General features: G+C 36.6%; 1 protein-coding gene across 1 annotated transcript in view; it reads left to right on the forward strand.

The window, feature by feature from the left end:
- The window catches only part of LOC149802625 (uncharacterized), a 50,714-nt gene that overhangs the window by 21,661 nt on the left and 5,068 nt on the right, over positions 1–23,985 (forward strand). The window contains exons 5-6 of the mRNA XM_089951946.1: positions 8,401–8,541; positions 20,414–20,699. Coding sequence (XP_089808072.1) covers positions 8,401–8,541; positions 20,414–20,699 — 427 coding nt within the window. The remainder of the gene's footprint in view (positions 1–8,400; positions 8,542–20,413; positions 20,700–23,985) is intronic.

Consider the following 23,985-nt stretch of genomic DNA (forward strand, 5'->3'; position numbering starts at 1 on the left):
TGTGACTAAAAGAAGTTTATGCACAAAAATTTCAGTTATCAACCTTGCCTTCAACAAGTTTGTGGACAACTTGCATGTTTGGTAAGAAAGAAGTATAATTGATTTTGGGGTCAAAGGTCAGAATCACTTTGACTTGAAGAAGTGGGTTTGTTTGCATAATAACTTTTGTACCTTGACCAAAGTTGGTTGAATATTTATTTACAAGATGGAAAAGGCCTGTTATGGGGACAAATGATCATGGTCATTATGATTAAGAGAAAAATGGGTTTTACAGAATAACTTTCATACCAGATTAAATTCTTTGACCTAACTGTGTGAATGACTTGCACTTATGATAATGTTGTTGTTGTTGTTGTAGGGTTTAACACCATTTCTCAGCACACTATAGGCTATACGTGGTGGCCACTATAAATAGTGGAGGAAGAACCTGGGAAAACCCCGGAAAGAACCACCGAGAAGCTACTGGCAAGCTTTCTCACATACCCACATTTGCTGAATCTGAGACTCGAACCCAAACAGACAGAGGTGAGATGACAGTGATCTGTAATGGAGAGCGCTTTAGACCACTCGGCCACTCGGGGCCCCCACTTATGATAATAAAGAAATCTTTAAATCTTGGGGTCTGAAGATTAGATAATGTTTAGTTTGATACTGCATACCTTGATTAGAGGTTGAGGTCATTGAAACCGCTTGGTCAGTGATCTCCATAGTCAAGCATAATGTACTAGTGGCTTCACTAATACAGTAGAACACACGGGATCAGTCAGGCTGATGTTTAACACTTTCCCACATATAAGTGCATTTAACACTCCTGCCCATGAATGCAAGAGCTTTTTGATGCCTCTACATTTTGATGCATGCAATTTTGGATGCCTGTCATATTTCCATACAAGCTTTTCCAAGCACCAAGTTTAAACAACTACCATTTACAGGTTGTACCTCAGTAAGTTTCTATGACATGATAGCTTGTGGTTAATGTAGTAGAGGAACACTAATTGGAGATAAAAGGGCAATATAATCTATGCAAATGATTGCCTCAGTTTTTACAGGTGGAAGCACTGAATTCACAAAGAAAGATATCATTTTTATGATTACATTTAGTTTAAATCATATAAATGATCGTGACAGACTGTTTAATTAGTAAAATAACAACAAAAAAACAAGGCCAATGTAACTTACAAACACAATGATATTTGACCTTGAAGTCCATTATTGAGTCAAATTTATTTATAGCCCACTAAAGCGGGCCATGCCACTTTATGTTTATGCAAAGAGACTTCTATAGATAAAGATTGGAGCTAAATGAAGAGGGTACTGTTTTGTATCCAGTACGGCTGCCATGCTGGTCAGCATAAAAATGTTGTTATAGCCATTTCTTCTTTAAATATGTTACCCAATCATAATACCTAAGTAGAACTAATACTTCCTTGCAAATCCAGCCCTCCCAGATGAGCTGAAAAGAGCTAAGTGTGGCAGTCAGGTAGAATTATCTCTCCTCTTGATATGGGGATTGGCAGAAAACCCCATGAATATCTCACTTTCTACTTCAACTCCTGCCGAGAAGCATGCTTTCACCATGAGAGACCTTGCGAAAACCAGAATAAACACAGATACAAGTTGGAGATCTCTCACTTCACAAGGAAAGTATACTCTGTCTTTATTTCCAAGTTGTCTCTTTTTCTCTCTCAACAAAGTTCTGCCTTTACAATTTTAGCCATGCTTTTTCGTCTTTACACATTTAATTGTACTTGGGTATTTGCATGGGTAGCCTGTGTGACTTCACAAATAAGGTCAGCTGTACTTTTATTATGTTAACACGCTAGTCTCTGAAGCCTATAGAAAGCTCATAATATATGTAAAATTCCACAACTACTGGCTATGCACAGGTGAGTTTTCTCCACCAGTGCATGAAGTGTCTGGACACCACACTTCATTGCATTTACCTGTATGGGTTCTCCTTGAACCCCTCACAGGTAGTATGGTGAATTATTTTGGTAAATTCATCTACTATTGTCCAGGTAATGCTGTAAGGCATAGTTCTGCACCAACTTTCTGTTCAGTATTCCGAGACAGGTGCAGAGTTCTGCTCAATTTCTCTTACTGATTAGACCATTGGGCAAAAGCAGAAACTCACAACTAAGGACAAAGACACTATAAGCATACATGCTAACATGTCCTCAGTGCAGGCATTTGTGGCAGATAAAGGAGATAAATCAACAAAGGCTATCCATTTACAAAATGCCAGGAATCTACATAATCAGGGATGCCCTGGCACCTATGTCACCACCAGTGGAGACCTCATTGCAGGCTATACCTTTAGGCCTTGCCTCCTCAGTGTTCCACTCCACAGCTATTGAGGATAAATAACAATGAACGAACTAACAAATATCATTTCACTCCACCAATACTTGGACTGGTCATATGGATCAAACATCCTGTAACCTGTCCCAACATTATATCTCAGAAGGCGTCTTCCCTCCTTACATGACCTATTTCCATTTGAACCAGCCTTCAGAGACGAAGACCTCGACACAATAAATTTATGGAAATCAATCTGTCGTCCAGTCTGTCAAACCCAGTGTATACAGACAATACTGGAGACAGTCTAACCCACATATGACCTCAGTGCAGTCTCCATTTACGATGCCAAGCTTAGTAGAAAGCCTCCGACTGATGCCACCTTTAATTTCTCTCAACTCTTGGTCAGTAGAAGGGACTCTTTAATCAGTGGCCAATTGGAAATCACTGTTTCTGCTTCAGAATGCTCCAGACGTTTTGTCAGCAGCAGACCTCAACACTATTTGCCAGCTCCATCTCCAGCAACTGAGATGCTTGCTGTCAGGCTCCTTCTTCACTTCCTGAAGACAGTGATGCGGAAAGACTTAGTTCAGAGCCTCCATTGAAGAAGGATTCCACCTTTTACCTCTAGATTTCTGTCCTCCTCCTACCTTATCAACCACCTGGACCAGAGCTCTAGCATCTGTGGATGTTATGGTAAAAAGGAAAAATCCAACTTCAAATTACATCCACAGTCTGGCAGAATCACAGACATATTGAACAGTTTACATCAGCATCAACCGTTTGTTTTTCTCACAAACGCCTTCCATCAACTTTTCATCAGCAGTTCTGCTATTGCCATACACCGACTTTTCATTCAGAAACCCCAGCAGTTGACAGGGGCATTGCTACTGTGGGGATGACTAAACCATACTCAGTTCATAAGTATCAAAACATCTTTTAATGACATTCAAAAATTGGTCCGCAGTGTATTAGCCATATGGTCTATATTGGACATGGTATTGATGGCTATCTTCCATCAAGAGGAACAGAGCTCATGTCTTCTGTGGATTCCATGGCACACGCATGAGAGTTGGTCTCCAGAATGACCCAGGTCTTCAACAGAGCTGCTCAACATATTTTGGCCAATGCTGTCACAGCAGCTGCAGATTTATAGGTGACAATGAGATGCACCGTTTTCCCACCTTCCTTAAGGATCATGATAAGGTCAAGCTATTATCCTAATCTACTTTTTAATGGCCATATCAATGAAATGCACAAAGAAGCCACTAAGGATATGAATTTTCCCGCTCCTCAACCACAACACTGATACAGGGATGTTTCTGGAAACCAGCAAAAGGAATCAAGAGACACGACTTGAATACAAACCTCTGACAAGTTGTCCTATCATAGCTCCTCATATCATAAACCATGGTTCTCATGAATCAAAGTAGAGAGAAGACAGAAAAGTAGCTGTTGCTTACGCTAAAGTTTCTCATCCCAGCTGCCTCCATCTCTCAAAAAATGACATCGTCTCCACGCCATCCTTCCCAAATATTCCTGTGTAGGAGTAAGGCTTAAATTCTTTGCTGCCAAATGGGACAAGATTTGCCATGACAATCACTGGACCCAACAAATGGAATCCAATGGACTCTGCAGCACTTTCAAAACACCGCTTTCTCTGTCCAGAGTCCTATCAGCTCACTTCAAAGCCACCACCTTGCAACAAGAAATAAAGGACCCTCTACAAAAAGGGCAGTTTGAATTGTTTAAAATATAAAATTCCTTGGGATTTTATTCCAGACTTTTCTTTGTCCAAAAGTCAAATGGCACTATGTGCCCTGTCATTGACCTAAGTGTCTTCATTCAGTTCCATCACACTCATTGGTTCTTGATGGAAACACCATAGCACATTTTGAATGCCTTTCAAGAGGGAGACTTCACAATCAGAGTGGACTTAAAGACATATATCTTCACGTCCCTGTTCACAATGTTTCCCTAAACATGTCTGTTTCTCCTACACCAACATTGTTTATTAGTTCCGAGTGCTCCCATTTGGTCTCAACATCAGTCAATGTGACATCACTTGTCTGATGAACCATGTTATGGCTTATGTCCAGACCATCTCCAAGGAGGCGGCGTTAAGTTACCTGGATGACATCTGCAAACATCAGGTGAGTTATATATTTAGAACACAGTATGATAACCCTTGTAATGCTGCTTACAATCGACAAATCTGACCTAGTGCCATCTAAACAATTTGTTCATCTATGCATGGTACTCAACACACAGGTAGACAGAGTATGTCTTCATCAGAACTGGCATTAAAATCAGACCATGGTGGCTTCGTTACTCTCAAGGGAATCTCTCTGCATGGGAATTCTTTCACCTGTGCTTGCTCAATGTGGCAGCAGACCTCATCTTCCTAAGGTCACCTTTGTATGTGCCTGATACAGATGATTCTTTTATCCCATTGTAGGCCAAAAGTTTACTCACTGGACCATCTGCTCCCAGTTTGCATAAGGTACCATCTGCGGACTTGAAGTGACCTAATTTGACTCTGCAAGTACAACCATCAGGCCATTTTGAAAGCCTCTCACTGGTGATAGGAATTTTTAACTGGAAAGGGAGTCCTCATTCTATCTGACAGCGCTAGAGTGGTGACTTACCTCAAACAGCAAGGAGGAACCATGTCCCCAGATCTTCACATACATCTGTTGGACTTTCTAAAGTGTTATCATCAACAATCACTCCATGTTCAAGTCCATCATGTTCATGGATGTCTACATGCAATAGCAGATTCTTTGTCCCGGAACAATCAGCTTATACAGACAGAATGATCTCAACATCTCTCATATTTATTCTGATATGCACCTGATGGGTCAGACCATTGGTGGACCTGATTGCAACAAGGTGGAGTACCAAGCTCCCATCCTCTCTCTCACCAGTCCCAGGTCCAAAAGCCTGGGCACTTGAGAACACCTGTGATCCCAAAGATGATACAAACCAAGAGAATCGAACTGTCGCCTCATCCTCATTGCGCCACTCAGACGGAAGAAGTCATGTTCAATGACCTCATTAATCTGACTGGAAATTCCACAGAAATCGAGAATTTTCCTCATTTGCTCAAACAACCACAACAGCAGTTGTTTCACACCAAACCTAGTCCTATTGAACCAACACTTCTGGATCATATTAAACAGGTCCTCAGAAATAAGCAATTTTCTCAACCTGTCATGGAAAGAATCACTCAAGCAAAAAGTCCCTCCACTCTGTAAGTGTATGATGGCAAATTGAAATTTTTACACAGTGGTATACACAATAATACATCCTACCACTACAGACATAAATACCTGAAATACCTAACTCCCTCCTCTGGCTCTTCGAAGAGAAAAGGGTAGCATCAGACACAATCAAAGGTTACCACTCCATGATGACTGGGGGCCCCTAGTGGCCAAGTGGTCTAAAGCGCTCATCATTCTGGATCACTGCCATCTCACCTCTGTCTGTGTGAGTTTGAGTCTCAGGCTCGGCCAGCATGGGTACATGAGAAAGCTTTCTAATAGCTTCTTGAGGGTTGGTGGTTCTTCCCAGGGTCTTACTTTACCATTTATACTGGCCACCATGTATAGCCTATCTTGTGCTGAAAAATAACGTTTAACCCTATTACAACAACCTCCATGACCACTGATACCTGGTCTGCTCTGGATATTTCCACTCAAAGTCACCTACAGGATCCAGTATGAGCCTTGAAATGGTATCTTAAAATGACTGAGTCATTGCATTGAGGGAGATCACACCTATGTTTACCGCTCAAACAGGGACAATACTAGAACAGCAAAGAACCTCAGCATATAGAGAAATAACTACAACTCAGATAAATTTGTTACGCATTTCATCTCACGAAATTAGAGCAGTTGCCACAAGCATCGCCTTTGACCAGAACTGTTCTCTAATTTTATTCATGCCATGGGATGGAGATCTGAGTCTACATTCTCCAGTTTGTCCCTCAGAGATCTTTCATCCCAAAGTGCTCATCTTGATCTGGTGGGGCAATAGGCCATCTTCCCAGGTCATTCAACAGCATCATAAGACATGGCTTCATGACTTCTGCTACATGGAAACTGTCTCACGTACCTCAGAGGACTGGAATTCTCATCTCTGGGATAAGGGGATGTACCTCCATCCACCTCTTACATATTCTTCTTAGGTATTATTATTTGGTAACGTATTCAAAGAAGAAACTAATTTTTTCTCATAAAATATGTTTCTTCACAAATACTTGCCCAGTCATAATATACTTACACCCTCCCAGCCTCCCCGCAATTACATCCATTTAGAGAGCGTGCTTTCTGCTCCAGTAGTAACTTAGATATTCATGGTGTTTGCTGCCTATATCAAGGGGAGATTACTATGCCATACCACCATCTAGGTTGGCAGATAACTTTCAGCTCCTTTTAGCGAAACGTTTTAACTGGGAAGGCTGGATTTGCGAGGCAGTATTGGTTCTTCTAAGGTTTTAGGATTGGGTAAGTATTCATGAAGATACTTGTTTTACTAGAAAAAATTGGTTTTTCCTGTATGGGTGATCATATTAGCATGTTTTCATCAAGAGAGTTCTTTTGTGGTTCAGTTGGCTTCAACACTCAACTGTTAAAATAAAAAGAAATGGTCTTATCTTGGATTTCTGGAAATTCTTTTTGGACAGTAGAGCATCCATCCCTTCAAGAGATTCTTGTTCTCTTTTTAAATTTATATTTTTATGTTCATAAGCATGCTCAATGTTAATCTGCTTTTCATCAAGAAATGAAGCATTCTGCTATTTATCAATCAATGTTTATATGCCCTAGCAGTCACTGCTATTTTACAATCAGTGTTTGTATGCCCTAGCAGTCACTGCTATTTTACAATCACTGTTTGTTTTCCCTAGCAGTCACTGCTATTTTACAGTCCGTGTTTGTATGCCCTAGCAGTCACTGCTATTTTACAATTGATGTTTGTATGCCCTAGCAGTCACTGCTATTTTACAATCAATGTTTGTATGTTCTAGCAGTCATTGCTATTTTACAGTCAGTGTTTGTTTGCCCTAGCAGTCACTGCTATTTTACAATCCGTGTTTGTATGCCTTAACAGTCACTGCTATTTTACAATTGATGTTGTATGCCCTAGCAGTCACTGCTATTTTACAATCAATGTTTATATGCCCAAGTAGTTACTGCTGTTTTACAATCAATGTTTGTATGCACTAGTAGTCACTGCTATTTAACAATCAATCTTATATGCCCCAGTAGTCACTGCTATTTTACAATCAATGTTTATGTCCTAGCAGTCACTGCTATTTAATAATCAATGTTATATGTATGCCCCAGTAGTCACTGCTATTTTACTATCAAAGTTATATGCCCCAGTAGTCACTGTTATTTTACAATCAAAGTTATATGCCTTAGTAGTCACTGCAATTTTACAATCAGTGTTATATGCCCCAGGAGTCACTGCAATTTTACAATCAGTGTTATATTCCCCATTAGTCACTGCTATTTTACAATCAATGTTTATATGCCATAGTAGTCACTATGTGGAACATTATTTCCTTGATTCATTGTAAGAGGAAAGTCAGCAAAAAGGAACCTGTACCCAAATTGAGGCAAAATTCCAGTCCCATTTATAATGAAAAATACTGTTCCAGAATTCAGTTGGAGATGGAGGAATGAGACTTAATTTGAGGTGTTTTGGGGAGAGATCAAACAGTTCTAAACGTTTTATGTTGACAAGACCAATTATTATTTGATGAGTGGTACCATCCATCCATTATATACATGACATTCAGGAATAGCCTGCAAATTAAGTTAATACTCAATTTAAAATCTTGTCACTTCCTAAAGATTTATGTCATGTAAAATGAAATCTTAGGACTATCGGTGGTGTTTTAAAGTGATTATTTTGTCTTTAGCAAACTTTAATTGTTTAATTACTGTATTTTACATGTCAATTTCAGATAATCATGGTTGATAAATTGAGATATTTTTTAAATACTAGTAGCATTGTCATTATTTTATTTTGCTGTTGTCATTTTTTCTTGAATCTAAAATTCATTTTAAATATTATTTTGTGTTCCATACTTAGAATTGTTTCAAGATACCCTGGAATGAAGTACCCCAGATTATTACCAAGTCCAAGTATCCACCAAGAGATCCAAATTTGAAGGACAACTGGAGAGGTCGACCCAGGCAAGATTTAACTGATATGGAAAATGATATCATTCAGGTAAATAGAACTGGCATAAATCAGAAATCACATTACCACTGTATCAATTAGAACTTTTCATATATTGTTGTGGCAATTTATTAGAAAATAATCATTTGGATTGCCAGTTTTAGAGGTGCCTTCTCAGGTAAGTAAATTAAGTCACCACAATGTTACATCATTTTTTGACAAAGAATAACAAAGGTGGCAGTTAATGCAAAAATAAAGTTTTCATGCATATTCCCTATGTCTGTTTATAATTGTGTAAATATTACAAAGTAAACAACACCAACGCATAAAAATTATTTATAATTGCAAGCGCATTAGTTGGTAATTGTAGCAAAGATTTCCATTGGTCAGAACATAACCTTGTGATTAGGCCAACCTGCATTTACTTCTGTATAACCTGTATGGAGAACTACTTTATACCAACTTATATAGGGTCATATGCAAAGCAACTATTGTAAACACTGACATGGAGGGCATACGCATTGCATGCCATTAACATCAAAATTAAAAATGTTAGTGGGTTTATATTGTATTCTGAAAATTGAATAAATTGATTTTTAAAGAATCAAATAACGTACTTTTCCAGAAAATAAATAAATCATTCTTTGACTAGATTTGATGTAAATCTGGAGAGAAAAAATTGTTGCATGTATGCTAGATCTTAGTCTTTCACTACAGCTGGTTTCAAATGATGTTGTTGTAGGGTTTAACGTCATTTTTCAGCACAAGATAGACTATACATGGTGGCCAATATAAATGGTGGAGGAAGAACCCGGGAAAACCCCGGAAAGAACCACTGACCCACGAGAAGCTACTGGCAGGTTTTCTCACATGCCCACATTGGCCAAATCTGACACTCAAACCCATGTAGGCAGAGGGGAGATGGCAGTGATCCATAACGGTGAGCGCTTTAGACCACTCGGCCACTCAGGGACCTTGGTTTCAGATGAAATTAAAACTATAGATAAATGGAAATAAGGATTGGGAGTAATGGGTTCACAGACTAACATTATAACAATTGGACCCAAAGTCCTACAGTATAGGATGCCAACTCCGATAGTTACGATGTGGGGGCTGGGGTGGATCAGAGGTAGATCCAACCCATCCCCCAGCATAACTTTCAATGTTGATCCCTAACCTCATTTTATTCTTGAACCTCCATTACTGTAACCATTTACTGATAGTTTTAATTTCATTTGTAAATAGCCTCTGATGATTATGTAGCCTAACGTTTTAGTGGACTTAAAATATGGATTTAAAGAAACAAGAATTGGTTAATCATGAGTCCTGACAATAATGACTCAGCCAAGTCACATTGAACTTGTCTAAAAAAGCATCAAATCCAAGGGTCATTTTTATGTCCAACAAAACAACACGTTCTTTGCTTTGAGTATTGTGCTTCTGCTCAGAAGACATGTCAATTTAGATTTAAAATAACTAAGACCATGAAATGGAATGTTCAGATCCTTATAAATACATGCCAACCATTATGCTTTTGGCATAATTATTATGCTTTTTTCACTAAATTACACCTTACATGTAAACGTATTTGGATTACTCGTTTTTGGTATGTCCCCTCCCAAAAAATTAATAATTTGTTTCCTTATTTTTATTAACATCCCATAAATCTTGCAGACCATATTCAAAAAATGATGGCTTCTACATAACTACGACATAAGAGTACACTTGTCCACCCTTGCATGCACTTTCCTAACAGTATTATGTTCTATTTATAGCAGCTGCCCTATTTCCAAGAAACATGCTGGTTTTACTTTCAAACTTTTGACCTTGCAGATTTTATTTTCTAATTGATATCTAATACAGAACCAGTCTGGAGTGTTTTAGGGCAAAAATGTTTTTCAAATAATTTCATAGATGGATTAGAAAAAGACAGAACCTGTTTCAAAGATGAATACATGAATTACACAATACATTTCCATTCTAGGGCAGCTTCACGCCCACTGCAGTCTGTGTGGAAAGGATTTTAATATGGTTATGATAGTAAAACAAAGAAACCTTGAATTAGCTCATTTTATAAACTCTAATGCTAAGGTAACTTGTAACTTCTTTTTTTAAAGCAGAACTAATAAATGCAGAGGCGTTATTTACTGAGTTCTTAATAGAACACGGACTACCCCTAGCAGTAGAAGACTACATTGGTCCTTGGTTCAAACGGATGTTTTCTGATTCCAAAATTGCAGAAAATATGCATCTTCAAGAACAAAATCATCTAATTTTGTTAGGTGTTTAGCAGAAGAAAATTCGCTTAAAATTGCAGAAGCCATGAAAATTGGGCCATTTAGTATTGCAACACACAGGAGCATTGATTATGATGACAGAAAGTTTGTCCCAGTCTGTGTACAAGATTTTGACAATGAAAAGGGCAAAGTCAGAGTACTCTTCTTTCATTACCAGAATTAGCAGTAGATTCCACTGGAGAAAACATTTTTTATTTGCTTGATAATGCTTTGAATACATATAAGTTGGCAGAACTGTGTGGGATTTTCAGCTGATAATGCATCAGTGATGACTGGAATTCATAAAGGAGTTGCATTCTATATTTTGAAAAATGTCTCCATTGTACATATCAGGTTGTCCCTGTCATCTGATGCTCCTTGCTGCAGGAAAGGCTGCTGATAAGTTAGAAGAAGAACCCCTAAAGTATTAAGTTGGCATTCTACCTGACAATGTACTATGCGGATATAGTTGATGTACAATGGCACCTTATTTCCCAGCTACAAGATCCAACTGGAAGATCTATATTTCCTCTTCTTTGTCAGGTTATGAAAGGAATATTGGTTCTTTACCATTCTAATGCTGACTGAGAGATAGTTCAGTATTGTTAACAAAAATAAAACTGAATTCAGATCCAGGCTTTGTAACCCAGCACTTGATGCTCTACTGGTGTGCAAAACATTCATAATCTCAGCTGGTGCAAAGTACTTTGAAATGCAGTATGAGACACTGTTGCTTTTTAAAGCTCAAAGTACTATATATGAAAATTTGAAGCAGTAATTGATGTTAAAAGACCAGAAGACCAGAAGGGGTAAATAAATCATTTTGTACATATGCTCATCGAATTTTATTATGTTATATGTGGTTTACTCTTTTTCTGCTCAGATTACTATTACACTTTTTCCTCGCCAGGAGTAGGCATGTATGCTTATATCATCTACAATTGGTGGAATTGTTTGTTTGATGTTGACATAGCTATTATGATAATGATAGAGAAATACCTGTTAGAGAAACAGCTATATAGCAGAAGCCCTCAACAGAAATATATATCCTCAAATAAGGCTCTACATCTGATACAAAATATCTTTAACAAAAAAATAAAATTATAAAGAATTGCAATGATAAGAGTTTAATTTTTTTTTACGAGTTTATCATGGTATAAGCTGTCAATTACTGACTCGTACAGCTATATAACACCTTTCTGGCATTTTTTGTTGTATAATTCAGCAGCTAACAGTTGATACCATAATAAGCTCAGAAAAACAGCATTAAACTCGATTAATTTCATTTGTTGCTACATTGCTTCATTTTCAAGAAAATATATTTAGATCAATATCTCAAAAAAGTGGTTGGATATTTAACTGTGATATGAAGCCATCCTCGATAATTTTGGGATGATATCTCTAAAGGTAAGGCACTGACAGGCAAGGCAGTCTGACAGATTTGTGCATTAAAATAGTTACTGTACTGTTTCATTTAAGGATTGTCATCCAACTTTGCTCTTTGGGTCTCAAAGATGCACATTTATTGCTATGGTCAAAGAACACGTTCTCTGGGATGACATTTGTCAATTTTGTAGGTAAGGTGTTTATATATGTTTATCTCTATCCTTCTCCAATATACCTCTTCAGCAATTTTGTGATATGCTGCCATGGAGGTATAATCATGTCCAGTACATCATGCACAATATCATTGGCACAACTAGTCCTGCAGTTTTGATGGATTGCCATGAAATAGTATGCTCATTACCTGAAGATGCATGTATAAAAAATGAAGTTTATGACAAAATCTCTCTAGCACAATTAATCCTGCAGTTTTTGATGGATTGCCATTCAATGTAGTAAATATTGTTATTGTCGGAAGATGCATGTATGGACAAATTACTTTGCTCTTACAAGTTTTGTAAGATTTAATGTAGTGTATGACACAGACTTGTTAGCACATCTAATCCCTCAGTTTGTGATGGATTACTATGAAATTTGGTAAATACTATGGTTATCACACGAAGATGCACATATCATCAGATCACGATTTTGCGCAATGTTTATCAAAACTATTGCTCTTTTTTACTTACAGCAGAAAGCAGTTTATAACAAAATCTTCTTAAATAGTCTCACAAGTTTCTGTGGATCACCATGAAATTTGGGAAGTGTTGTGATCATTATATGAAGATGTGCATATCAAGAAATCACTGTGCTCTTGCAAGATATTTTTTAGAGTTATTGCTTTTTAAAAAAAACTTTTTGACCTGCACTTTGCTCACTTGATTTTATTTTTTAGATTTATTGCCCATTGTATCATGCAGCGCTGAATGCAGAGTAAGAAAGGCTATTGTGCATGCAACTTTTCTACTTACAAGTTTTTATGGAAAATTATTAAAGTACACATTATGGTCATTATCTGAAGATGCACATATTGGCAAATCTTCATGTTCCCATCATGTTTGTAAGAGTTATTGCCCTTTTTTATTAAGGCTGGTTTCAGTGTATAATGAAATTTGTGAATGCAGCTACTTTTGCAGTTTTAAGTGGATTGCTGTGAAACTTGCTCATCATCATTAGATATACATGGTGAACCAGTCATTTTCCATCTGCTATTTTCAGAATAGTTCAGCACTTTTATTTACAATAGACTTATCTCCATTATGAGATATGGATTGGATGCAGGGGAGGTCAGGGCATAGTTTCATAAACAAAATGCTCCCCTTTTCTCTACTTTAGTGGTAGACTTGGGTTCCAATGGAAATGGGTCCAAGTCTGGAAATGAAATTTATTGGACCTGATTTATTCGATTCCTTGTGTTCTTCAACCTGTATTTCATTTAGTCTGTCCTTGTGGCCTTTACACAGTCTTATGAATGCAGATAGTCCCACAGATTTTGATGAATTGCCATGAAAATTGGTACATTTTGTGATATTCATCCAAAGATGTGCATATTGACAAATCACATTATGCCTAAAGTTTTGTTAGGTTTTAGCCCCTTTTTGTTCAGCAGCTGAATGCAGTGTATGGCAGAATGATATGATCAAATCTAATCTTGGAGGTCTTGATGTAATTTCTGCAACTTGGTACCTATTATAGTCATCAACTGAAGATGTGCATATCGACTAATCACTTTGCACCTTGCAATTTTTGTTAGTGCTCTTTTTAATTGGAGCTGGATGTGCTGTATTACAGAATATTGTGGATGCAACTTGATTTATAATTCTCATTGGATTGTTGTGAAATTTTGCACGTTTTCATAATCTGAAGCTGTACATTTGACAAATCACATTGCTTTCACAGTTTTTTTTCTTCGATTATTGTCATTTTTGTCCTGGAGATGTATGTAGTATAAGAGAGTTTGTTGTATTTGCAACTTGCCTTGCAGCTTTTTGTGCATTATTGCTAGACTCCATGCATAATATGGTATGTTGTTGTTGTTGTTGTGGGGTTTAACGCCATTTTTCAGCACACGATAGGCTATACATGGCGGCCAGTATTATTGGTGGAGGAAGAACCCTAGAAAACCCCGGGAAGAACCACCGACCCACGAGAAGCCACTGGCAAGCTTTCTCACATACCCACATTGGCCGAATCCTAGACTTGAACCCACGCAGACAGAGGTGAGATGGCAGTGATCCGTAACGGAGAGCGCTTTAGACCACTCGGCCACTCGGGGCCCCGCATAATATGGTATAATAATAATAATAATAATAATGACCTTATTTAAATAGGGTAACACAATTAGCTAAGAAGTAATGTACCTTGAGGCCCTCATGCAAAGGAATTTATTTATTTTAGCTGCATCTCTGAAGCCACTGGATATATTGGGTTTGGAAGAAGGAAATGGAGTGGGCATTTCTAATCTCAACTGGAATACTATTCCAGAGCAGAGTTCCAGAGTATTGGAAACGTTTTTTTAAATAACTCCTTATTTGGTTTGGGAATTTTATACTGTTTGGTAGACATGGATCACAGGTGGGGAGTATTACCAGGTAGCCTATATAGGAATAGTGATTGTAAATATTCAGGAGCACTGTTATGAGATATCCTGTACATTAATTTGGCTTTTCTCAGACAGATTCGGTCTTTAATAGGTAATATTTTTAACCTACCAGCTAAATTTTCCTTGCTTTCTTTCTGGATTGATATTAGCCCAAATGCTCTTTTTTTAAGATGTGCCAGCTTTGCTATGTTTTTATCATTTGAGTTACCCCATACTGTGTTACAGTAGTCTAAATAGGGTTGTATGTAACTGTTATACAATAGTTTTCTGTGCCTTTCAGGGAGAAAATGTCTTATCCTGCTGAGAAGCCATAAACTTGAATTGACTCTTTTTACTGATATGTTTGATATGTTCAGTCCATGATAGGTTATTTTCTACCAGAACACCAAGTAGTCTATCATGACAGACCATTTGCAGATTTTTATCCTTCCATGTCAGACGTAGTTCATCACTATCAAGATTTGTCCTTTGCTGTGTTGAGATAAGTAATATTTTAGTTTTACCAGTATTTACCACCATGCCATTGCATGTGCACCAGTTTTCCAGATTGTTTATGGCATTCTGTAAAGAAATTTTGAGTTCATGCTTTGTGTTTTGGATGTCTGACAGTGTTGTGTCATCTGCATAGAGATCTGTTGATGATATTGAGTCACTTAGTTAAAGTAGTAGGTCATTAATAAATAAAATGAATAGTAATGGACTTAGAATTGAGCCTTGTGGTACTCCATATCTAATTGTTTCAGGTTCAGACAGAACATTATTTATGTAAACATGTTGTGTTCTCTCACTTAAGTAAGAAGTAAACCATCTAATTGTTCTTTCATCACACTGGTAGATTTTCAGTTTCTTCAAAAGGATTTCATGATCCACCATGTCAAAAGCTTTCCTGAAATCTACAAATACAGATCCTATTATTCTACCTTGGTCAAGTGCTTGAAGCCATTTATCAGTTAGGGAGATCAAGGCAGTCTCACAGGAATGTTTCACTCTAAAGCCTGATTGATTAGGGTGTAACAGCAAGTGTTTGGTTAAATCTGACATGAATGAGTCATGGACATGTTTTTCAATTACTTTTGACATGTTTGGTAGTAGTGAGATTGGTCAGTAGTTAATAGCATCATCCTTAGAACCAGGTTTGTGAATAGGAGTTACTTTTGCAGTTTTCCATATTTTGGGGACAGATGAAGTTGCAATACTTTAATTATGAATGGTATGCTATCTACAATAGCAGAAACAGAAGATTTAATGAGTTGTGGACCAATCTGATCAAGTCCTGTAGCTTTCTTGGTATCAAGTTCACTGAGACATGTTTTAACAAAGTTTTTTGATACTGGTGGGATAGAGAAACATACCTCCTTAGAGATTTTGCTGCTGCAGAACTTCTTTAGTTCATTAAAGTTGTTTTCTATCACTGGTTATTTTAACTTTGTGGTAATGCTGGTGAAAAAGTCATTGAAAACATTTGCAATGTCAGTGTCATCAATGAATATGGTGTCATTTACCAGAAGTGAGTGAATTTTACTTTTATGTTTTTTGTGCGTTCCTCCAGTGAGTTCATTGAAGACTTTCCAAATGGAGTTTGAGTTGCTCTTTATGTTTTCAAGCAATGATTGACAATAAGTTTTTTTTAGCTTTTTAATCATACTTGTTATTTTATTTCTCTTTACTTTATATTGTGCTTGGTTTCCCATAGCTTTGAATTGGTCTCGTGTTTTCATAGCATCTAGGATTTCAGTAGTAAGCCAATTGGTAAATTTGTCTCATGGTAGAGACTAAGGTTGATATCCTGGTTCTGAAGAAAGAAAGACGTGTATTGTGGAATGTACTGTAGGTTGAAGTCTTCACATAGGTCAATTATCAGATCATTGATTTCTTTCGCCTTGGTGTCCACACAAGGAGGTAGTCCTGATACCATTATTTTACGTGTATTTGGGCTGCAATACCTAGCAGCATACAGTAAACTTTCAAAATCTGTTCTGATTTGATTTAATGACCTTCCCTCACAGGCATCATTTCTACCTATCAAAATAATAATTTGGTTGTATTTGGTTATGTCACTGTTCATTATTATGTCCGTGATGTTGTTGACTTTTGCACCTCTTAGAGTCTGTACATCTGTTTTAAAAAGTCTCCTTGGTATTATACTTTTCAATATTGAAGAACCAATTATTAGAGTCCTATCTTTTCTGGCTTGTGATGTCATGTGTTGGACTCTGGATTGTATTTCAGACCCATATCTTGGAGGATGGGGTGCTGAAATTGGTGTTTAAGTTGTGTGAGTTGATTCTGACACATTTGTCTGAGCACTGGGAAATGCACTTGTTTTAAGGCAACATACTTGTCTGAGCTGAGGCACATGACTGAGAGTGGGTACTGTTGTTTGCAATGCAGGATTACTTTGGGTATCAGTTTTTATTTGCATGGTCATTTTACATTTTTTTTTGGCTGGTACTGGGATTGTCTGTGTCTGAGCATCTGATACTGTTGATATTTGGGAGTCTGTCTGAATTGCTGTTTCACATGAGGTTACTTGCTCATTAACCTTTCCCTGTGCTGACTTAATAGCATGTAACTGTAGTTTTAATTCTTCAATTTGGGCCTCCAAGTTCCAAATTGTTTTTTGATGTACACACGTGAAGAAATCATTACAGTTTTGCCATCACTGCTGTGGTCATGATTTATGGAGTGTGTAATTGCTTGACACTCAGGAGGGGTATTAATTTTATTGCCTGAGTCATTTAGATCAAAGACTTTAGGAGCTGTTTCATGTTTGGTACTACATCTAGTTACTGGTATAGATGTCAGCATAGAACTGCCTTTAGCATGGGTATTCTCATCCTGTCTACATTTACAGATAATATTGTTCAGCCCCTGTATATGCAAGACACGTTGTTTTATACAATGTAGCTGTCACAGTGTTTTTCTCTTGTGTTCTGTAGATAATACCATTTTGTACACTTGAACTGCTTGAAGTCATGCAAGGTTCTGAATCGAATATCTGTTTCACAAACTCAAACTTTTGTGGATATATATGCACAGTAATACTGTATTTATTATGTTTGACCCTCAGGAATTCTGGATAAATGTTAGCCATATTGGATAACTCTAAATCATCATCTGCACCATTGTTTTCATTTTCACTCTGAACATGACTTTCCTGCATGGGATTATCTGTGTGGCTCTGATCTTCAGGTATATCTGACATACTAAAGCCAGAGAATGATGCAGAAAAGGTTGACCTTTGTCTTTTGAGTAAGGAACCTACAAGGCTGGTATTTAAATATGTTTCCATGATTTTGATATTTTCAGCTTGTTCTTAACAGTGATAGCATTAGTATATGAAATCCTTATATATGACTTGCACATATTCATAAACTTTTGAATGAAACTTGCATAATGTGTTTCAGTTGGTATCAACTGAAGTTCAGATATGGTAGATGTAGTTCAATTTCAAGTATATCCACTTCAGTAGCCATCTTGGATAACCAAAAATCCTTTGTTTTGAACAGGTTTCCAAATTCACTTGAATAAATGAAAACGTGCACATTAAATTTGACTTACACTAACTTAATATTGTCATAAATCCACAGTATAAATTATGGCAATAGGTATTAGCATATTTAACACCAGTTTTTACACCAAGTTCATTGAATTGAGTAGAGCTGTGTTAAGACCATATATACATGGCAGCCATCTTGTATAGTATGATACACGTGCGAACAAATCTTTATTCTCCTGCTGTTTGTGTCAGATTTATTGCCCATTTTGACTTACAGCCAGTTGCAGTATGTGACAGAATTATGTAACTGCAGCTGCTCTTACAGTTTTCACAGCTGTGAAACTTAATACATATTATTGTCATTATGAGAATATTTGCATGACATGTAATTACAGTACATAAAATTCACTTTTTCTATGCATGTATCCATTCATCTGCAGACCTGCCAACCCTAGGAAGAACTAAGTAAGGCAGCTTAAATTTTCTGTAAGCTATACTAATTTTCAGTAAGGGGTGATGAAACCTTTATATATTGCAGTTGCCTATATTGAAAAGTGCATTTAGAAGTATGATTTGAGACCTTATTTACCTCCAATACATTTTCAAACACTGGAGTTCAAAGGATTCTTGCTAGATCTCTGTGTGATTAGGATTTTTAACGTAGCTTTAACAATTTTTCAGTCATATCACTATGATGTCTGCAGTGTGGCAGTTTATGCTGATGTCTAGCACTGGAGCATCATGCTGCAGACATGTAGCATGATGTCCCACCCATTCACATTATCCTGACACCAGGCCGACCAGTCCTAACACTAACCTCTTAATGCTTAGCGTCTAGCGAGGCAGCTGTTAGTACCATTTTTGTAAGTCTTTGTTATATCTTGGCCAGGGTTCGAACCCACAACCTCCTGCTTCCAAGGTAGACACTCAAACCACTAGGCCACCGGTGTGGTGCTAGATCTCTCACCTTGACATAATCTTTTTTTTAATTTTTAAAAAAAATATTTCTTTTATTTCAAGTGGCAATGGCTGTCGTCTCTCACACCATGAGACATACTCAGATCAGCATAACATGATGTCCTGCAAACATAATTAATGCCTTCCATATAATTTTTTTTCTCTCACCTTTTTGCATGAAAAATATGGGCTATTTAAAGCATCTGAAGTGTCATTATGAGTCTAGGTCTTAAATTATGTAACAGAAAGAAAGTGAAACCACGAAGTTTAGTAAAATTTAACATATACTTTGTTTTCCTATAGTACAAAGTGAAATTCAAAATATACTTGCAGTATTTTGAATTAAATCGCAAATAATCCTAAATGTTCTATCATAAGTCTAAAGGTATATTATGTTCCAAATGAATTCCAGTAGTTTTGAATGTCCTGATGAACCACAGTGATGTGATCCTGAATGCCTTTGAATGAGTTTACATTAATCCCAAAGTAGTTTTAATCCAAAAATTTAGTGAGCACTTTGTAATTTCTATGAATAATTAAAACAAAAATGATTCCTCTCAAACCATAACTAAACACAACTATAAACTCTGATCATTCATTCCCAAAGACTGATATTAAAAATATGAACGAAGACTTTGTTTACAAAACTTATGTATACTAATTTCTCTGGACCTAAGACAATAGAATGCCCAGGATGCAGGTAATTTCAAATGGAAAATTCCATCAAATTTGTAAATAAGTTTAGGCTTTGAGCTTAAATTTAAGTAAACATCTTGTTTACCATTTATAATCATGACAAAAGTCAGGAAAGCAAAACATGACAATAGTCATGTGGGCCAAACCTCGACCCTCAATCACAGACAGAGGTCAAGCACATAATATAAATTAAATATACATAACACTGTTAAAAAAACAGACTGGTTCCCTGACCAACTCCACTGTACCTAATATGAAATCTGAATTCTAAACAAGTAGACCATTCAGTAATTCTTTTATAGTTTTCTAGCACCATGGTTTATTTTGGCTGCTATAATTTTGCCCCACAAAAAAGCAAAAGTTAACTGTAACAGTTGAATTGACCATGTGATTATTTAGTTAATAATTTCCAGGCAAGCCTTGAAAGAAGTTTTTGTACTTGAACAAGTATTTCATAAAAAAGCTTTATGATTAAAGAGATAAACTTTCATTGTAACTTTCTTTCTTTAGATTGAAGCATCAGAGGAGGCTAATTATGAACCCCCAGAACCAGAAGTAAATTTCAGTGAAGATGTGTTGTGGAGAGCAGTTAGAAGCAATCTGTCTTTATGGAAATCCCATTCAAATACCTCCAAGACCAGGAGACACTATACCCAAAACAATCACAATCCATCCTCATCTTTCTATGAAGATGGTCTTTCAGAAGAGGAGGATGACAAGGAGGAGGATTATGATAATAATAGTGATATAGATGAGGATGATGATGAATTTGTACCACCAGTTATAGTGAAAAGGAGTGAGTGTTCAGTGAATGTCATATATTGGCTTGTAGATGATCAGAGTCATAACATGAAGATAGCCTGCTTTGACTTACACACACACGCACACACACACACACACACACACATGCACTCTCTCTCTCTCTCTCCCTCTCTCTTTAATCTCTTTAATGATGTATCTGTGATAGCATTACAGCACTGAATGTGAAAGTAGAACCCATTTCATTATTCACACCCCAGTTTTCTTATGGTCACCTTGGATGGAGCTAAAGATTTGCATGTTAAAGTCTTGAATGGGCAAGACTTAGGTATCGCCTTGCTGTTGGCATAAGTGTCAGCATTCAGTTTTGAACTTGAAATGACCTTATGCAATTTCTCTGTTTCTGTCTGTTGTCCATATGTCCTATCTATCAATGCTTGTTTGTGAACATTCTAGAGGTTTCCTTTCTGATTTCGATTTCAGTCAAACTTAGTGTGTAAGCCCAGATTTCTGATAAGATTTTGATCATGTTTAAGTATGTCAACTTGATGATCTTGACAATGAGTGGCATCCTTGCATATTGATGAAGTGGTTTTCATCTGATTAGCTAAGCTTATGAACGCTTTAGAGGCTTTATTTTAGTTAGATTTTAAAAGTATATTAAGTTATTATTTATAGTACTTGCAGATTGTCACAAGATCCAGTTGTAGTAATTTCATATTGAAAGCGTTATAGTACAGCAGTTGCCTGTTTGTTTTAGAGAGTAAGAAAAGTAACCTATCATGAGGAAAATTCAAAATGACAAGTTTATAGTTATGCAGAGACCTTGCTTTTACAGAAAAAATGTAAAGCTAATATAAAAAAAATTGATTTTTTAATACAAGATGCATAAATTTAAATAGAACAGGTAATAAAACAAAGTATGAAAATAAATTTAAAATAATAAAAGTTAGGATTAAAAGGAATGATTTTTAATTTATAATGGAGAAAAGTAGAAAATATAACAAGTAACACTCTAAACTGGTAATAATTTTTAATATAATTATAAGACTAGCTTCTAATATATCACTAAATAATTACAGTATTGTGTCCCTTGGCAAAACACTAAACTCTAATATACCAACAGAAATGACCGTATTTTCTGGCCTGTGAATTGATGAAGGGACGGGAGTACAAACACATAAACCCTTATCTCTGGAAAAATTGGAAATTATTAAAACAACAGAAATAGAAAAACCTTGTTAAAAATTCTTTTTCCAAAATTTAAAAAAGTAAAAGCCTTGGGTATTTGGAAGTTATGAGGGATCATCTAAAAAGCAACCAGCTATATATGTTGTGACAGACTGGGAGAGGAAGTTTTACAAATGCATGTTTAAAATAGGGGTCACCTAGAAAACCCAAAATGGCTGAAGCCCAAAATATATTTTCTTCAGATGATGATTTCAAATACTGATTGATTATAGCTATGATAATGGTTTTGAAGTATTTCAATTTATTGGGAAAGTTGTACTGGAAATACCAGTGTGTGATTTGAGCCTGAAATTGATGTTGAATATGAGTCCAATGTATATGCTGGATGGACAAGCAGACAGCATGCTAGTCAACCCGTTAAACAGTGATATTTCAAAATTGAATGAAGAATACCAATCCTAAATTAAAATACAGGCAGTTTAAAAGTAGAATGCAATTTTCATTTCTTTTCTCAAAAACTGGCACTGAGGGATTTTTTGTACAATTTAACAAAAGGTTAAGATAAATTGAATAAATAAGAATTGGAGAAGAAATTAAAAGGTTAGCGTATTTATTCAATTAAAATACCTATGTCTGAACAAGTAGACTATGGCATTGATAGGCTTAAAACCCTAATACAGCATTAGGGAACAGAAAAGATCTAGCATAATAGGCAGCAACACACTGATTCAAGAAAGTGAAATTTTGGCTGAGTTCGTGTTAGTGAAACAGATATCCAAGAGACAATACATATGAGGTGTAGAAAATTGTACATCACATCCACAAAGAACAGTTTTATAACTTGTTCAAGCTAGTTATGCATAGGCCCTTTCTGACACAAGACTGTAAAAGTGAGTTCTCGGCACAGAACAATATTCATACTGAATCAGGATAGACCTGAATGGATGCTTGGATCAAATGACAACACAACACAATGTGATGAAAGATGGAAGTTTATGATATGAATTAATAAAAATATATACACACTACAAATACAGTGATTCTTTCATGCTCTAAACATACATCTCCTTCAGTTACTCTACCCAAACATTCACAAATAGGAAAACAAAACATGGTTCATATATTCAAATGTATGATGATAAGAATCCTATAATCTCATATAATGGAAGTGAGATTCAAATAATCTCATGGAATGAAAATGAGATTCAAATAATCTCCTGTGATGAAAGTGAGATTCAAATAATTTCATGTAATGTTATGCAATGAAAGTGAGATTCAAATAATCTCATGGAATGAAAATGAGATTCAAATAATCTCATGGAATATAAATAAGATTCAAATAATATTATGCAGTCAAAATGACCCAATTGTACTTGATTGAAACAACAATCAATTGTTGTTGTTGTTGTATGGTTTAACGCCATTTTTCAGCACAAGATAGGCTATACATGGCAGCCAGTATAATTGATGGAGGAAGAACCCTGGAAAACCCCGGGAAGAACCACCGACCCACGAGAAGCTACTGGCAGGCTTTCTCACGTACCCACGTTAGCCGAGCCTGAGACTCGAACTCATGCAGACAGAGGTGAGATGGCAGTGATCTGTAACGGTGAGCGCTTTAAACCACTCAGCCACTTGGGGCCCCGAACAATCAATTGAGACAAAACATATGACTCAGTCATTTGTACAGCCATATGATTCATAAGTATTTGTAAAAGCTCACAAATATGTCCGCTGACAAACCACACAGTTCTCCCAAATTCTTGGGTTGGCCCACACTTGTATCAGCTGCACACACCCTTCATGGATCCACCATGTGCACAAGTTTACATATTAGTGGTTTTGTCTTCATATGTTCTTGATGGTTGCATCATCTTCTATATCCATATAGACACAGATGGCATGACAGACAGCCTGATATACCCGCACACACATAAGCACCAACAGCACACAGTTCTCCTAAATTGGGTTGGCACACTTGTATTGGCCATGCCCACCCTTCATGGGTCCACTATGCACACAGACATACATATAGACATACATGCAGACAGGTACAGATGGCTACAATAAAACCAGACTGGTCATAATAACAGGTACGGAATTAAAACCTATAGATACATGCTACTAAAATA

This window comes from Sinohyriopsis cumingii, chromosome 3, assembly GCF_028554795.1.
Source record: "Sinohyriopsis cumingii isolate HCF-2022 chromosome 3, ASM2855479v2, whole genome shotgun sequence".
Classification (NCBI taxonomy): Eukaryota; Metazoa; Mollusca; class Bivalvia; order Unionida; family Unionidae; genus Sinohyriopsis; species Sinohyriopsis cumingii.